Source organism: Motacilla alba, chromosome 1 (assembly GCF_015832195.1).
Source record: "Motacilla alba alba isolate MOTALB_02 chromosome 1, Motacilla_alba_V1.0_pri, whole genome shotgun sequence".
Classification (NCBI taxonomy): domain Eukaryota; kingdom Metazoa; phylum Chordata; class Aves; order Passeriformes; family Motacillidae; genus Motacilla; species Motacilla alba.
The window spans coordinates 57,343,855-57,359,483 of record NC_052016.1 but is presented as its reverse complement, the minus strand read 5'-3'; the positions used below and the strand labels follow the sequence as shown (position 1 = coordinate 57,359,483).

The following is a 15,629-nucleotide window of genomic DNA, read 5'->3' as shown; positions in this document are numbered from 1 at the left end:
ATGCTCCCAAGAGCGAATCCTTATTTAGTATTATAAACATAACAGACAGGAAAACATAGTACATGCTACTTACTTTAACAAGGGTTTCAGGAGACACTTCTTCATCTGGGACCCAAAGTTTTGTTGTCTTTTTTCCTGGAAGCTAAACAAAATGTTACATTTGTTACAGTACTGTTACTCTTCAGTGAAACTTGTAACCTCCTCCTTCTTGTTTTCTTCTGGCAACAATAGAGCAGCACTCCCTGGTCAGCTGTATGCCTCCTGTACCTCACACAAGTAACCACTACATAAGTGAGATACCTCACTATCCAAGTATCAGCAAATTTAAGATTAATATGGTTGTTGTTGTTACCTGACAACTATTCCTTTAGGGCCATTGCTTTGAAAATAACAGTTTTTCCATATCCAGTAGATGGAACCTCACACACATTTTACCGTTTTCAACAGCACATCTTCCCCTAAGCAGTTTCAAACAATGCACAAGTTCATTTTTTGACTTCATAATCACTTTAGAATCAATAGAAAATTGTTAAAAAAACTGAAATTCAGTCTTCCATTTAAATAGTGTATTTTAATTTCAAATGTAAAATACTTCCTGAAAATTACAACTCACTCTAGATAAGAAACAGAACGAAGTCATAAATGTTTTCCGCTTTTTAATGAAGGCCAAGTCACAAGTGATGAAATGCTGTGCTATGCAGCTCATCACTTTTGTAAGATTCACAAATTAGTAGAACTGTCCTTTCCTGTACCATGGGTTTTTAATGGAGTCAAAACTACATGAGGAAATCAAAAGACAACCATAAACAAAAAGCAGAACCAGCATGCCAAATAATTTTCTGAAGCACTTGCTGAGTATGATAATAAAGAAAAAGCATACTCTTCATGTAAGGTTTTAAAAATACTCACCCTATCATTCATTAGCAAATCTTTAACAATAAAAGTAGCAACCAAAGATTTCAAAGGGGCAGCAAATTGGTCAGGTGCAAGCATGGCTATATGGCCAATTGTAACCAACGGCGTAATGAGGTGCTCAAAATTGCTTGGATCCAGACTTTTATGCAGTGGCTAAAAAAAAGGCAACAAATTCAAGTATTACTGATATAATCTGTGTCTTACTGAGGGGATGGGAATGACAGCTTTGTACCAAGTTGTCCATGTCTACTTCAGAAATACAACTTCAAAAGAACTATTGATTATTTAATTTTAAATATACATTCACCAACCCATCAAGTCTTCCTCAAATCAGAGGAAACGTCAAGATGACAGACAAAATATTTATCACCTCTGTATAGTTCAAAAAGTGACGGCTCAAGCATGACCATTTAGGAAACAATGGATTAAAAAGCCTACTTTCTTGTGGGAGAACTAGATCTCAAGCTAGCAATTCCAGTAATGGACTATGATTCAGCCTTCAAGATAAGAGGCTGATGGCCGCTAATTAAAAAGTACATTTGCAGTTACAGCTATAAAATTTATTTAGTCTGTGCCACAATTGAGTTTTCCATAATTTCTGCAACCATTTAAATACTTTTGACCATTTTCAACAAGGGTAAGGAGTAGCATATGGTTCCTCTTTCCATAAATAGTTCATGGTTCTAGTACACAGCCTAACACTTGGTTTTACTCTGTCAGCTCTTAAAATACATAACCTAAAACATGATGAATCATGAGATACAAAACCACCCTCTACCACCATTCTTCAGGCCAAGATCATGTAAGAACAAAAGGAGAGGGGAAAAACATTTCCTAAATCTGCTACAACTTGCAACTACATCCCTTAGTTTACATATGCAATCCAAAAGATCAGTAAAAATAACTTAAATATTTCATGTTACCTCAAATATCTGTGCAAACTGAGTTTCTTTGCTGGAAAATATTGCATGGATGCAGTGAATAGCATACTTGGCTTGACGAGGGGGTCCCTTTTTAGCTTTATGATGCAACACTGGAAGCAAAGCACTAAACAGTTGTGCAACAAAACAAACAGACCAAGAGATAAGTAATTTCACAAATTGAAAATTTTCCAAAACATCAAACTAACAAAAAAGTATACAGATATACATATAAAAACCACAACACTTCTGCAAAAGCACTAGTTGCTTTTGTTTGGGTAATTTCTTCAAAAAAAAAAAAAAAAAAAAAGAAGAAAATTATTTACACAACTTGCAAGCAAAAAAATCCTAGTTTTTGTTGATAAAATATTATGTGGTAATAGGCATTGATATCTGCACAGGTATGAAATGTTCTTTTGGAAATATTTTGGCCTACACTTCACCATTAAATTGCAAGGAATGTTTTTACACTACATATATATATATATATATATAAAAAACCTAGGAAAGAATAAGTAATTCTGAAGGGCAACAATATAAATTATAGTGGTATCAGTGACATACCAGCTGTCACTACTTTGGGTATATTCATTTCACTTCCATTCTTCAAAAAGCATTACAATTTAGTTTTTCAAAATCTCTTTCTGGAAGTAATACTTTCTTCCAAAAGAATGTAGGATAATGCAGCAGATGAAAGGAAGAGTGAAAACTTCCAAAATCTATACAGTAAAGGTCACTGCTCAGAGTAAGATATACAACTTACGATCGTATGTGAGGAAAGTCTTCTTCAATTTTACTTCCTGTATTTTTGAAAATTTGCAATGCAGCTTCTGCCACTTTTTCATCATCCATTTTCAAGCAAGCAAGGAGAGATTCAAAAGTTTCAGCTGAATGAAATGAGATAGGGTGCGTAAACGAAAGTACCTGCCAAAATATGATGAAAGCCACGTTAACATTTTTTAAAGGTCCACTTATACTAGGACACTTCATCAAGAGTCATTTTCCACTGCCATACTGGAACATTTATAATACTCTCCCTAGTTTTGATTCATGATCCACATTTCTTTTTTTTTAGTAGCTCCTGAAGTTCTGTCTTTATACATGACCTCATTAGATTTAATTTATTTCCCCAGTCTCAGTTTCTTCTCCTTCTATTCTGACCATGTACTTCTCAGTGACTACATCTACATTAGCAAGTACTGGGTTACAGCAGGAGCAGGTCTTAAGAGAAACCCAACTGATGCTAAGGAAGCAATATTCATGTTTCAGGAGTTTTACTTCAGAGTATTTTTAGACTCCTAAATCCACGTTAGGTAATGCAACACAACATGTGCTTCTGAAGCTCATCTCAATTTTGCTCCTCTGAAAGGAATCCAGCTTGTGTGCCTCCAGACCTCATGTTTGTTTCCTCAGGGGAAGAATTGATTCTGCTCTGAAGTGAAATTCCTATCTCTAAAATAGCAACACAGACATACTCAATAGGGCCTCTAGTCCCTCCAGTTTTCCACATTAACTTAACAGATTCTGTACCTCTCCTTCAGATTCCTGGACTTGGTTCTTTTCAGGTATGACAGTCCTCCCATGTTAAAAAAAAAATGAAATAAAGAAACCCTCAATTGATCCTGCTTGAAATTTGGTCTTCTCTTAATTTTTAAGTTTAACCTTGCTAAACTTAGCCTCGCTCCACATAATATTCTGACTCATGGCAGAGAAACAATCCTCAAAATCTAGACACTTCTTCATATGCAGTTTTCTATTTTATCTAAGTTACCTTCCTTCCCACTTCATTGCACGGCATTCCCAATGCTGGACTCCTACATTTGTCCACTCTGTATTATTCTGATGACGTATAGACCTCTTTCTTTAGGGCAGTCTTACTCCTCTTCCTTAAATGTGTCATGCCAGTTCATACAAATACGTAAATACTGCCTTGGAAGCCTTCATTCAAGCATATATTCCTTCACAGCATGATTCATTCTTTCGTACTCAGATGCATTCTTGCACTACTAGGTATCTGTACTTTTATCCAAATGTGCATATCTGCATAAAGAGCCTTGTCCTTTTAGGTGAACCCACTCAGTCCTTAGTTCATCTAAAATACTCTGAAAACTTCAGTATGGGCGTCCTTTAGATTTTTAGGTCTCTGAAGTCAACCCCCACCTGGACTACTTGACAGTCTTTGCTACATCAGCTCAGTCTCAAGATTACTCATAGCTGAAATAGGTAAGAGCCCAACTTAGGTGGAACACAGAGGAACCAGAGTTGCACTGATGTACAACAGCACAGTGTCTATTTACAAATCGCTGAATTCATGCTCTAATAATCAATACTCTGCTCCTGCTGTCTCACACGCAACTACTTTTGGCTTACAGAAAAGTTTCTAAATAATTTAAAAAATAACCTTACTGATGTGCCATGTAAGATGAGCATAAAGCACAAAAAACCAGCCCAGTTTCTTCCAGGTAGACATCACATGCTTTTGACTAAAAGCAGTAAATGCTAATTAAAAATTTATTTTAACAAAGTTGTTGGCCAAGTTTCCCATGTTCACTGGCCACCAGGACCATACTTGCCTTTAGCAATTCAAGACCTGCTCTGATTGCCTGGTCAGTAGGTACACCCTCATCTTCATCATCAGCCGTTCCATCTATAGACTTGTTCACTTGCTTGATAAGGGCACTGAAGAGGAAGACAAAACATGGCCTGGTAGTTACTGCAACTCCACCATGTATGATTACATCTTAAACTCATGAAAACAGTCTTATTAAAGCAACTTATTTAAAACATAAGCCTATTATAACCAAATATGTCAACTACATACATAATCTGGTTGCCCTTGTCTCCTATCCAAATCAAAGCTTCTGAATCATTACATTAAAAATATTTACCCATCATGAATTAAGAATTATATATAAATTTCTCTGGAAGGATGACCAAAATAAGAAAACAATTTGAGCATTACAAGCAACAAACTCAATAAGAATTATGCTGAGGTTACAACCCGCTACAGATTCTTAATAATTGATGGAAAATAACTGTTTACAATACTTAGTCTCTAACCAATACGAAAAAAAAACCCATTTAATAGTTCTGCTAAGAGCCGATGACAAATTTACAAGACCTATCTTCTGCCTATTTCTTCTTGACAGTAAGGCTTATTTCAAGTACTGCTGTTAGTTAAATAATCATTTCAGCAGTAAAAATGTCAGCAATCCCCCTCCTACCATAACTTCATTGTCTCACTCTTCCTTGAAATCTTGCTGCCTCATCATCATAACCTTTACTTCCTCAGTTACATTACTGTTTATGTCACTATGAGCTAATATTCTGGGTGGAAAGTTTCAGCTGAACAGTCCGGACAGAAATTTGTTTTAAAATAAGTCAGCTGGTCACAAACCATACTTTGTCTGTCAGCAACACATCCACTTTTACTGACAGGTCATCCCAGCTATGCTGAATGACAATGCAATTGCTTCTGCGACTACATTCTGGACAAGGATACGAGAACACCCACACAAAGTGAAACAGAAGAAAATATTGCAGGTCACCAAGCCTTAAGCCATATCCACCCAGCCTATTACTTCTTGTGCCTAAAGACAAAGTAAGAAACCCCAGTTTCAAACCCTGTGACCTATGGCTGACAACATACACAAAAAAATACCTGATGGATTCGGTATCAATGTGCACAGGAGCAATTCTCTCAAGAAGAAACTTTATCATTTCCAGGAAAGGATTTGTTGGTTGCTTTGGATTACCCAACTTCTTTGTTATTTCCCTCTGAAATATAAGTTATTAAGTGATTAAATTTAAGTGAAATATAAGTTAAGTGATTAAATTTATAATAAATCCTATTCCAAAAATATTCAAACTTTAAGGGCAATTCTTACCACACATCCTTCCGCTTGTTTGCAAGAACATGTTGGGCTAACAAGCATTTCTAACTGACTTCTTATTTTTTCATCATCTTCTAGAACTTGTGTGAACTTTTTCATGAAATCTTGAGCTTTCCCTGGATCAGGAAGGTTTCCTTTAAATAACCAAAAGAAATCACTCTTTATGTATTGTAAATTGAACAAGTTTGGAACATCATACAAACCACACAAAACCCAAACCAAACAAACAAAAACCACAAAAAACCCAAACCACAAAACACCTCAAAATAAGCATATATATATATATATATATATATATATATATATATATATATGAGGACACAAATTTCTACACATTTCCTCTGGCTAATTGCTTTCCCCACCCTTCACACTCATTTTTCAGCAAGTCTAGCTGTTCTTGCTAATAATATTAATAACAGCTGAAGCTGACCTCAGACTGCAAAGCCTAAACTCCACCACAAAATATACTCTGTATACAGATCATCCAATAAAACGTGTGTGAAAAAATTAGTATCATGGCCAACAAAGAAGCACAGTTTATTTTTTTCCTCTGTATTTTTTCAAAAATGTGCAGTCTTATGTAGTATATTTTTTTGCCAGAACAGATGGCATTTTTTTTAAAAGGTGGATTTGAAAACAAATTTTCAGAATTGTAAAGCAAGTTTTTCTTCATACTAGTTGTAATGCTATTGACATGGTGAGCCTGGAGAACAAAAAGTATTGGTTTTGGGTTGGTGGGTATTTCTTTGTCAATAGTTCAGTTTACACAGAAGTTCTTCAGTTTTTGAAGTGCTTTCCTTGCTAGTGAAATCCAAACTCTCTCGCATTCCAATGACATTTACAATACTAAAACCTCAGAAGAGACGTAAGTTAGTACATAGCTTAGTGGTTTAGTTTATATCTATGAATATATACTCTATAATAAATCACCTAGATCATCTAGACCTTGAATTAGTCCACAAAGCAGCCAAAATGCTATGTGATAGGCTTCATGACTGATGTCTTCTTACAGTAAGAGAGTAATTCTGTTCAGAGTTGCCCTCATTCTTAAAAGCATATTGCTGCATCACATTTATCATGATTTGCTTTAGATTTTATCTGCTGCAAAACATTTTTTATAAACTTACTCCAAATGATTTTTAAAGCAAGAAACAATATAGTTCTACTGTAATTTTTTGACACTGTAAATACTTTTACTGACTTACTTGTTATAACCATCACTTTTGAGAATATAGCTTTACTGCTGGCATCTGTCTGCAAGTCACAAAAGAAAAATGGATTAAGTCAAAATTTTACATTATTTATTTCCATTTGAATATTGAGCAAGGAATATTCCAGACTGCATTAACAACAAGTCAGCATCCATTCTGCTAACACATCAGTGTGTTAGAAATAAAAAACCACCACTGCAAATTCAATGTAGACACAGGAAATAAAAGGTAGATCATCACTACAGATCAATTACATAAATTACTTGTATTACTTTTCAATCCACCATATAACTTATGAACAGCATGAATGGGCTATTTCTGCAGTGTGCAGTCTCAGAAGAACACCATCATTTTCAGGGCTCCTAGCTGTCACAGCTGAATTCACATGTTCAGACAAAAAAAATTATAAAAGACAGAAATCAGATATCATGTACAGGATTCAAGTAATGCTGTCAGCAGATACAAACGTCCCATATTCGAATCTCCTGAGACTCAGGGGAAAACAAAAAACTGTACTGTGGAGTTTCTTTCATCCTGACTGTTCTGGTCTCCTAATACTACCTAAATCTTCAAATACTGGCTAAAGCTCCCATCAAAAAACATTGAGCAAACTACTAATAACTCAGCCAAACCTCAAATAACCTGAGGCAGAAGTATTAACTTGCAGTAGTATAACTCTATTGAATTATGACATATTAAAGAAGTTTAAGAAACATTTCTTTTTAGAAAATCTGCTGTGGCACTTGATCTACATAATCTTCTTACATTCATCTGCAGCAAATGAAGACTATACTCCAATATACACAAAACAGCATTCACCCGCTTTTCTACATACGAACAGGGAAGGTTATGTATTTTATTTCGCTGTATGCCACCGCTTAAGGAGAAAACAAGAGGAGCTGTGATTTATGCTTTCACACTTCAGAAAAGTAACTTGTCTTAAAGGTAAGTTTGATGTCCCTTCTGTTTTAAGTCAGGAGAAATTATGACCAACAGCAACAAAAATTTCTTTAAGACATTTCCAGCCTCCTCAATAAGGCTTTGTCTGAGCAGGCCTTGAAGAGGAAATAAGGAGGATGCCCACAAAGTTTCAGTAAATGGCAGACAAGTAGACTGGGAAGTTCAAAGACTTACAGTTACAGAATAATGTAGGTTGGCAGTGACAACTTTAGGTCACACAGTTGAACTGCCCACTCAAAGCAGGATCAGGTTTTGCTTCAGGCAAACTTCTAGTTGAATTTTAAATATTTACGAGGATGAAGATTTTGCAGCATCTCTGGGCTACCTGTTCCCATATTTGATCTTCCTCACTGCAATTTTTTTTTTTTTCTTACTATCTAATCGAAGTTTCTTTGTGGTAACATCTGTACACTATTTCTTGTCCTATTCTAGTTTATCTCTGAGAGCTCTCACAATGCCTACACTTGGCAAAGGGATAACAACCACAGGAGAACAAATCAACAACTAAGCTATAATGATTACATGAAGAAATTAGACACAAGTGAAAAAGCACACAAAAACTCATTTTCTAAAAGGTTACTATTTAATCTCAGTTTTGTTTCCTGAAAGAAATAAATGTTTACATAGCTCTGAATTGCTAATGGATATTTGTCTCAAGATTATTACTTGGACTGTATGTGATAGTCTGAGGTGCTATTGCAGGCAGCAAAACAGTTTTGCATCAGGGAATTTCATCTAATTTAGTATGTCAATTTACACAAAGTTTATTTATTTATTCTGGTATTGAGAAATACAAGCAAACAAACACTTCAAAGAACAGCATTCAGCTGCCCCTCAGACACCTCCCTGCTCTGCTCTATCACAAGCCATCTAAATTGTCCCATGTAGTCTTGTTATTCAAGAGAATACCCAAGTGCACAGAACTAGCATTTAAGAGCAAAAAACGGGATAAAATCCAGATGGACAAATGCAAACATGTCAAAAGCATGCACTGTCTTGAATGCAACGCTTATGCTGGCATCAAAACTTTCCTGGTAAATATCCGTATTTGATATTTTATAACTGAGAAAGAACTTTTACAACTCCCTGAAAATAAAAGGAAAAGTTGAAATTTCACTTTCAACTGAAAAGTAGAAAATATCATGGAACTCACTCTGGTATTAAATGCATCAATATATTTAACCTACACCAAAGAACATTAAACAGTACATGAAAAGCATTTCAAAACAGTCACCAAAATACAATGAAGTATTGTTGTGCTAGCCTTTACTGCACTTAGAATTTAATACACTACAGCATGTTTTTAATGCACTAAGTCAAAATTATTAATTTCACTGCAGTATCTCTTTATTAGCAAGACACTAGCATTTCTAATCAGATACTTTAGATAATCCAACCACACAGCTACCCACTCTTCCTGGTTCAGGCAACTCCAGCAAATGGATAATGATTACATTTATCTCAGTACAACTATATACACATACTGAAAATAAAAATCACACACAAAGGCACATAGAAATTTGAGCATGGCAACATTTTCTACTCTACATTATTTCTGTTAAAAAAGCATCAGATCGAACTTCTAGCATTAAAGCCAAGTTTGAATTATATTTCAAAGCATATCAAGAATTTAGTTTTATAATTCCCCTACCCAAACATGAGTATGAACATGGATGTAACTAAACCAAACTGAAATTCACTTTATGAGAATATCCCAAATGCTCAATAAATTCTCATTTTTCCCTTCTGAGCAAAATCTCTAAACAAGAAAATTAAATTGTAGTCTGGTATCTCCAATACAGTATTTAAGAAATTTCTGAGAGGGAAGAGAAATGAATAACCTGTTGAGACAAAAATATTCCAATTTCTTCAAAGTTACTAATCACACATAAGACAACAATTTAAGAGGGTTTATATAAATACTTATTCTTAATTACTTGATTTGGCAGTCAAAAATAATATGCTGGTTTCACCCTGCTTCAAGAGCCAGAATAGTCCTGGCAAGATGTAATTCAAACACTAAAAAAATATATTTTAGTATTAAATGACCAGCAAAACATTTCAGAAATTTCTATAATACTCTTTTCCTTTCCAATTTTACAAACACTTTGTATACACATTTCCTTCAGCAAATGTAGTCTAATGGAGTATCAGCTGACTTTGACAGTATTTTCTATCTGCTATTACAAATAAGCTTGAGATAGCCAAACAGAGTGAATTAAAAAACAGTACATTAACTAAAATTGCATATTCATTGGAGAATAAAGATAAGTTGAACTCACTTTGGGTTGTTTTATTAAGTCAACTAAATCCTTTACTTGATGTCGTAGCAGATTTTGACATTTCCACATTTCATTCAATGCTCTAAAAATAAAATTTAAAAAAATTAAAAGAATTATCAAAATTATCTATTCAAGGAGTAATACAACTGGCCAAAATGACTCTTTACAGTCTTTTCAATTTTAAGACTCAGAAATGTACTTAACACCTGAACTTTTACAGATGAGTGAGCAAAGGCTAAATATTTCTTAGTAGGATAACACGGAAAATGTACTTGGTCATATTAGACTGAAAGAAAGTGAGATTTTGAAACAAGTTTCATTTCAGATGCTTAAGTACACTGCCTTTCAAAGAAGGAGGAAGTAACTAATCTCTGGTCCATTAAGAACTCATTTGTACAAGCCTGAAATGACTCTTCTAAAAACACACCAAGAAGTAGGTTAAAGCAGATGTTTATCACCAAAACAAATGTTTTTCTTGCAGACAGGAAGCAGATACTCGATTAATAAATTGTGAAAAGTGGACATGATTAAGCTTATAAGAGACGCATGAAAGATACTCAGCAGAATAGAAAATTAACACACTTTCCAGGAATAGTAAACCATATGAATAGAGGTCACAGCCCCATTTACAAAATGTACAGAATCCAAAAGTAAAAAAAATCATTTCTATCTAAATAACTGAACAAATTAGGTCTTTAAAATGAGTACAAGGACTGTAGAATTCAGAAGTTACTTGTTGCCTGAAATAACAAGTAACTTTAAAGAATCCATTCTGCATTTTCATTTAGCTTAAATGAATATTAGGCTAAATGAACACTAAATATTACTAGAAGAATAAGTTAGGTTTTCTTTGGTATACTGTTAAAAATTTTAGTTTGTTATAGTTGCAGCACAAGAAATTCAGGGGATTCAAATATCAGTTTTTGTAGTATTGGAAGGCTTTGGGATCCTTTAAAGCATTCATTCATATACAAAGCCTTTTCTAGTCTCTTTCACAGGAAAAAAAAGACTCTTTATTTGATTTTCAAGAGACTGAGTACTACTACATGAAAAACAAAGTAAAACTATCTAAAATCAATCCAACTGTGAACATTACAGCAGTATAATTTATTAGTCAAATTCACGTGCATGTAGCCATTTTTAGCTGGAGAAGGCGGATAACACAATAATAATGAAGGAGGAAAGACAAACAAGTACACAAGTAATTTATCAATTAAGAAGTTGTCAGCTAAGATTTAGGGCTGATCTACCATATCTGTGTTATCTCTTTGCAGACATGAAAGGATTGACATGCCCTCAAGCTTCTTTCCAGATCTTTGACACTATGTTTTTTAGCTGTTTATGGTTGAAATGTACTGCATCTTGATAGAAAACAACCAGTAAGTTTAGATTTTTTTCAAAATCTCACTTGAAAAATTGATGGTATTTCTGTTTTCTAATAGTTTATAAAATATTTCTGTCCACTGGCTTAGGCTACTGATAACAACTTTACAATAACATTTGTATTAAAAATTATTTTGCAAGCACTAAAAAGCAGCACGTACTTCACAGCATTTGAATCCAGTGTTGCGTAAAGGTAATACAAACACTTCATTCGTTCGTTTGTTTCCAAGTTATGAGGAACCATGTACTGAGCAAAAATGCGTTCAACAAGTAACCTGAAAGACAGGATTAACACATTTCAGCTGTGCAGGAAGAACACGACCTGGAATTGTTGAAACATCAATTCAAAAACTCTCAGCCCTATCCAGACATCAGTTATAGCATTAAAAAATGGGGATATTCAAAAACCTAAAGGTCAAGTTATTTGACGTAACTCAGCATAAATTAAACAGAAATTTTTCATTGCAGAAAATGCAATGTTAATGCTGGCATTAGGAGATTTAACAGATCCCCTAACATTATCAAAATCAGATGTATTAATCTAGAAGAAACCAAACAATTCAAGAAAGATAATAATTAGCAACCCAATAAGATATTATAATTTCATTTCATTACAAGTCAGTATTGGGATATATTCATGAACCGACCCAAATAAATTGCCCTAAAATAATACTGCTACTACTAATAATAATGCTTATTAAAAAAAAAAAACCAAACATGTTGATTATTTCACATGATATCATGAAGTCCAGAAGGAGAATTTGGATACCAATTAGAAGGATCTGACTTCCTTGCACCCTTCTGACCCCTTCCCCACAGGCTGAGTTTATCCCATGTCTTTTCCTTCTGCAATATAAATGCAGATATATTCCCAAGGGAATTATTAAAAGCTTCTGTGTAACATGAAGCTCCTTATTTGGAAAAAGGAGGAGAGAGAGTTTAGCCTGACAGTTATGTAGAAAAGACTGAGAAGAAAATAAAAAAAAGAGAAATCAAGCCCATGGTACTCCTAAATACCAAGAAATCCAAGACTGAGGTCCAATACTGAGATCAGTATTATTAGAATGAAGCAAACAGTTAAAAACAATCATGTATGTTTATGCTGGAAAAGAAAACAGAACTCCCGATGCACAGTTGGAGGAGGTGATCAAAACCCAAATCCAGCTAGTTTAAAAAGTTTAAGAAACACGTCCACAGTTAAGACTGGATTTAAGGATCCAGACAGTCCATTTCCACGGCACCATGAAATAACCACTTGTTTTGAAGGTAACTTTTTGAAGTTTTGCATTTTTGAAAAGATGTATTGGTTTGCAATGCCACTTGTATCCAAACACACTGTGAAGGCTCATTTCCAAAGCCAACACAATGACCTTGATTAGTCAAGGCAGACTTGTTCCTAAAATTGTTACCCATGTGCAACCATCTCTTGTTCAATACCAACAACCATGTACAAGGCTACAGCTGGTATGACTGAGGCACTGCTTTCGCCACAAATCCAGATGCCCCTAATTCACAGGTTCTCTGCTACAGAAACGTAAATTTCTGCAGAGTGATATAGCTTGCCCATTGTCACTACACATGCTATCTTTAAAACATACAGGAACAACATGCAAATCTAAACAAACATTATTCAAGCAAATTTACTTCCTAAATTTTAACATAAAAATGAACATGTTCCTGATATTTAAACAAAGATCCCCTCTACTGAAGCAGTGGCAAAGTACATCTAAGACTTCTGAAATATTCCAACCTCTCACACCCTTTAGAAGCACTTTTGGCTTTAAAATAAGAAATAATTAAAATAGAAGAAAACAGCAAAGGTCAACATTTGGCTGCAGCTATATAAGAATATGCACTGAATCAAAAACATACAGCATTATCAAGATTCCTCCTTCTCATCAGCACTGGAACGCAAAGGAAAAACAGATCTTCATAACAAGTTATAACACTTTGACACTAAATCACCCAGCTTTTACAATTAACTTACCGGTCATCAATACTGTTTTGATAATATATATGCAGAAGTTTATCTTTGATCCATGATATCTGTTTTGCAGCTTCTTTTCCTGCTTCTGATTGCAATGAGTATTTCTTGTATATCTGTGCAAGTCCCATCATAGCTTCCTTCCTCACTCTCCACTTGACAAAAAGAAATAGCAGCCAGTTTAGCAGTTCTAAACTCAAAACTGCAAAGACTGTAGAATTTTATGTTAGGAATTCCCTAATTTACACCAAAATAACATAATTTATTTTGCAAAAAGTTGAACTGAGTTCTTAGTGCAACAGTTTGTCATTAGGATGTATGTTGCATCATATCTATTGCACTAAACCTTTCAACACCAGTAACTACCATAGAAGTATGCCTCTTGAATTTAGAATTATTACAGATTTAAGCCAACACCCTTCTCACCCATACTCACTATCTGTATTTCTGTTATGGCTGAAACAAGAAAAAGCATGTCACCAAATCAAAAAAAAAGTAGGCAATAATTTTTAAAGTTTACCATCTGTTTACTATGCTTTAAATTAAGTAGCATACCTCATAAATTTTACCAAATAATGCAATATATCTAAAATAAAATTCAAGACTATTCAAACTTGAAAGCTACTACCCTGATTTGCAGTCTTTCAATGATCTAATTAAAAGCAGGTAATTTACAATACATGCAATACATTCTGAAACCTGCTTGAAAAATTTCTTAAGAAAAATGCTAGAATGTTTTACAAGAGTTTTCTTTGACTCAAAAGTTTTACTGCACTAGATAACTGGAACAACATTGTTGTGTTGCAGCCAATCTAATTATTTAAATCATATCATCTCAAATAAAATATAGCACAATGAAAAATGCAGCATTCTAGTAATGGGAAGAAGGTACCTAACTAAATAGATTTCATCAAGGTTTTTTGTTTTATATTGGTTTTCATTTGTAATTTAAAATCAGTATAGCATTTTTTAGAAGTGTTCATTTTAAGAAGGTGAATATTACAGTTTAGAAGTATAAAACACAGCTATTATCAATGCTAATTATGTCTTACCCGCTTGTCCAGTGTCCTTTCTCTGACGAAGTTTAGCAGGTGATCATTGACAAGCAAAAGATCTTTTTTAGCAGCAGTAACTATGGATACTATAACATCATGCCGTATGGCCTCCTCAGGATCATGTGACCTTACTTTCAGATATTCTGGGGGGGAAAAAATTAGTAAAAATAAGCATACAACTTCAGCTACTTTCCCCACTAGACAGAAACAAAACAATTATTTTATTCTGTTTGAAGCATCAGCAGTAAGAAACCAATAGTTTTCTCCAAGACTAATTGGACTGTCAGTAAAACTTCAATTTTGCTTAGAATATTAAAGATGTATATTACTGGCATTATTGATATAAGATTTATGTGTCTAGAATTTTTTTATTATTATTTCTTATAGTAGGTACACTATGTATACATTAGCAACTATCATAACCAAGCAGGACTGGAGCTGTAGAGAAGAACAGACAGGGCTTGAGAACCTGCTAACCACATCATACACATTTTACATCAGAGGCTAGAAGCTACTCTCTTCTTGCAGACTCCATCCCCTTTGGCTCCTAGAGCACATTAGTTGCACACCTGCTCACAAGTTCTGTATTATCCACAAGGAATCTTGTTCACCTGCTCCAGGAACACTCAACAGTATGAGCCATATAAGCATTGTAAGCAGGGACAAATCAAGAGATACTTCAAACTATTATGCTTATTTAGACACATCGTAGTTTATCCACCTTAATTTTTCTAGATTATTCTGGTACACTGCTACTTATTTGCTAACATCAGTAATCTTACACTATCAACATTCTAAAAATTCTGCTTTTAGGTGTCAAATTTGTTAGCTACCTATTGTCAATTTTAAAAGCTGGCAAATAAACTGGCTAAGTTATTTATCTTTTTAGCTGTATTTTAGGTTATTTTAGAAGCACAAAAGGGTAGGAACACTGTAACAGAAGTTAAGATTACAGTTCACTGCATACATCAGTGCAACGCTGAGAACTTAAAGAAACTTTGCAAATTCAAAATTTACTCTGAATAA

The 15,629-nt window shown here is 34.3% G+C and overlaps 1 protein-coding gene across 4 annotated transcripts in view; it reads right to left on the bottom strand.

Annotated features, from left to right (window-relative positions):
- The window catches only part of PDS5B (PDS5 cohesin associated factor B), a 102,394-nt gene that overhangs the window by 36,365 nt on the left and 50,400 nt on the right, over positions 1–15,629 (bottom strand). For all 4 annotated transcript variants that reach the window (XM_038159750.1, XM_038159740.1, XM_038159758.1 and 1 more), the window contains exons 11-22: positions 14,601–14,746; positions 13,552–13,703; positions 11,726–11,839; positions 10,182–10,263; positions 6,934–6,982; positions 5,723–5,862; positions 5,497–5,612; positions 4,409–4,514; positions 2,599–2,759; positions 1,839–1,962; positions 910–1,068; positions 74–142 (exon numbers count right to left, since the gene is read on the bottom strand). In XM_038159750.1, the coding sequence (XP_038015678.1) occupies positions 74–142; positions 910–1,068; positions 1,839–1,962; positions 2,599–2,759; positions 4,409–4,514; positions 5,497–5,612; positions 5,723–5,862; positions 6,934–6,982; positions 10,182–10,263; positions 11,726–11,839; positions 13,552–13,703; positions 14,601–14,746 (1,418 nt within the window). The remainder of the gene's footprint in view (positions 1–73; positions 143–909; positions 1,069–1,838; positions 1,963–2,598; positions 2,760–4,408; positions 4,515–5,496; positions 5,613–5,722; positions 5,863–6,933; positions 6,983–10,181; positions 10,264–11,725; positions 11,840–13,551; positions 13,704–14,600; positions 14,747–15,629) is intronic.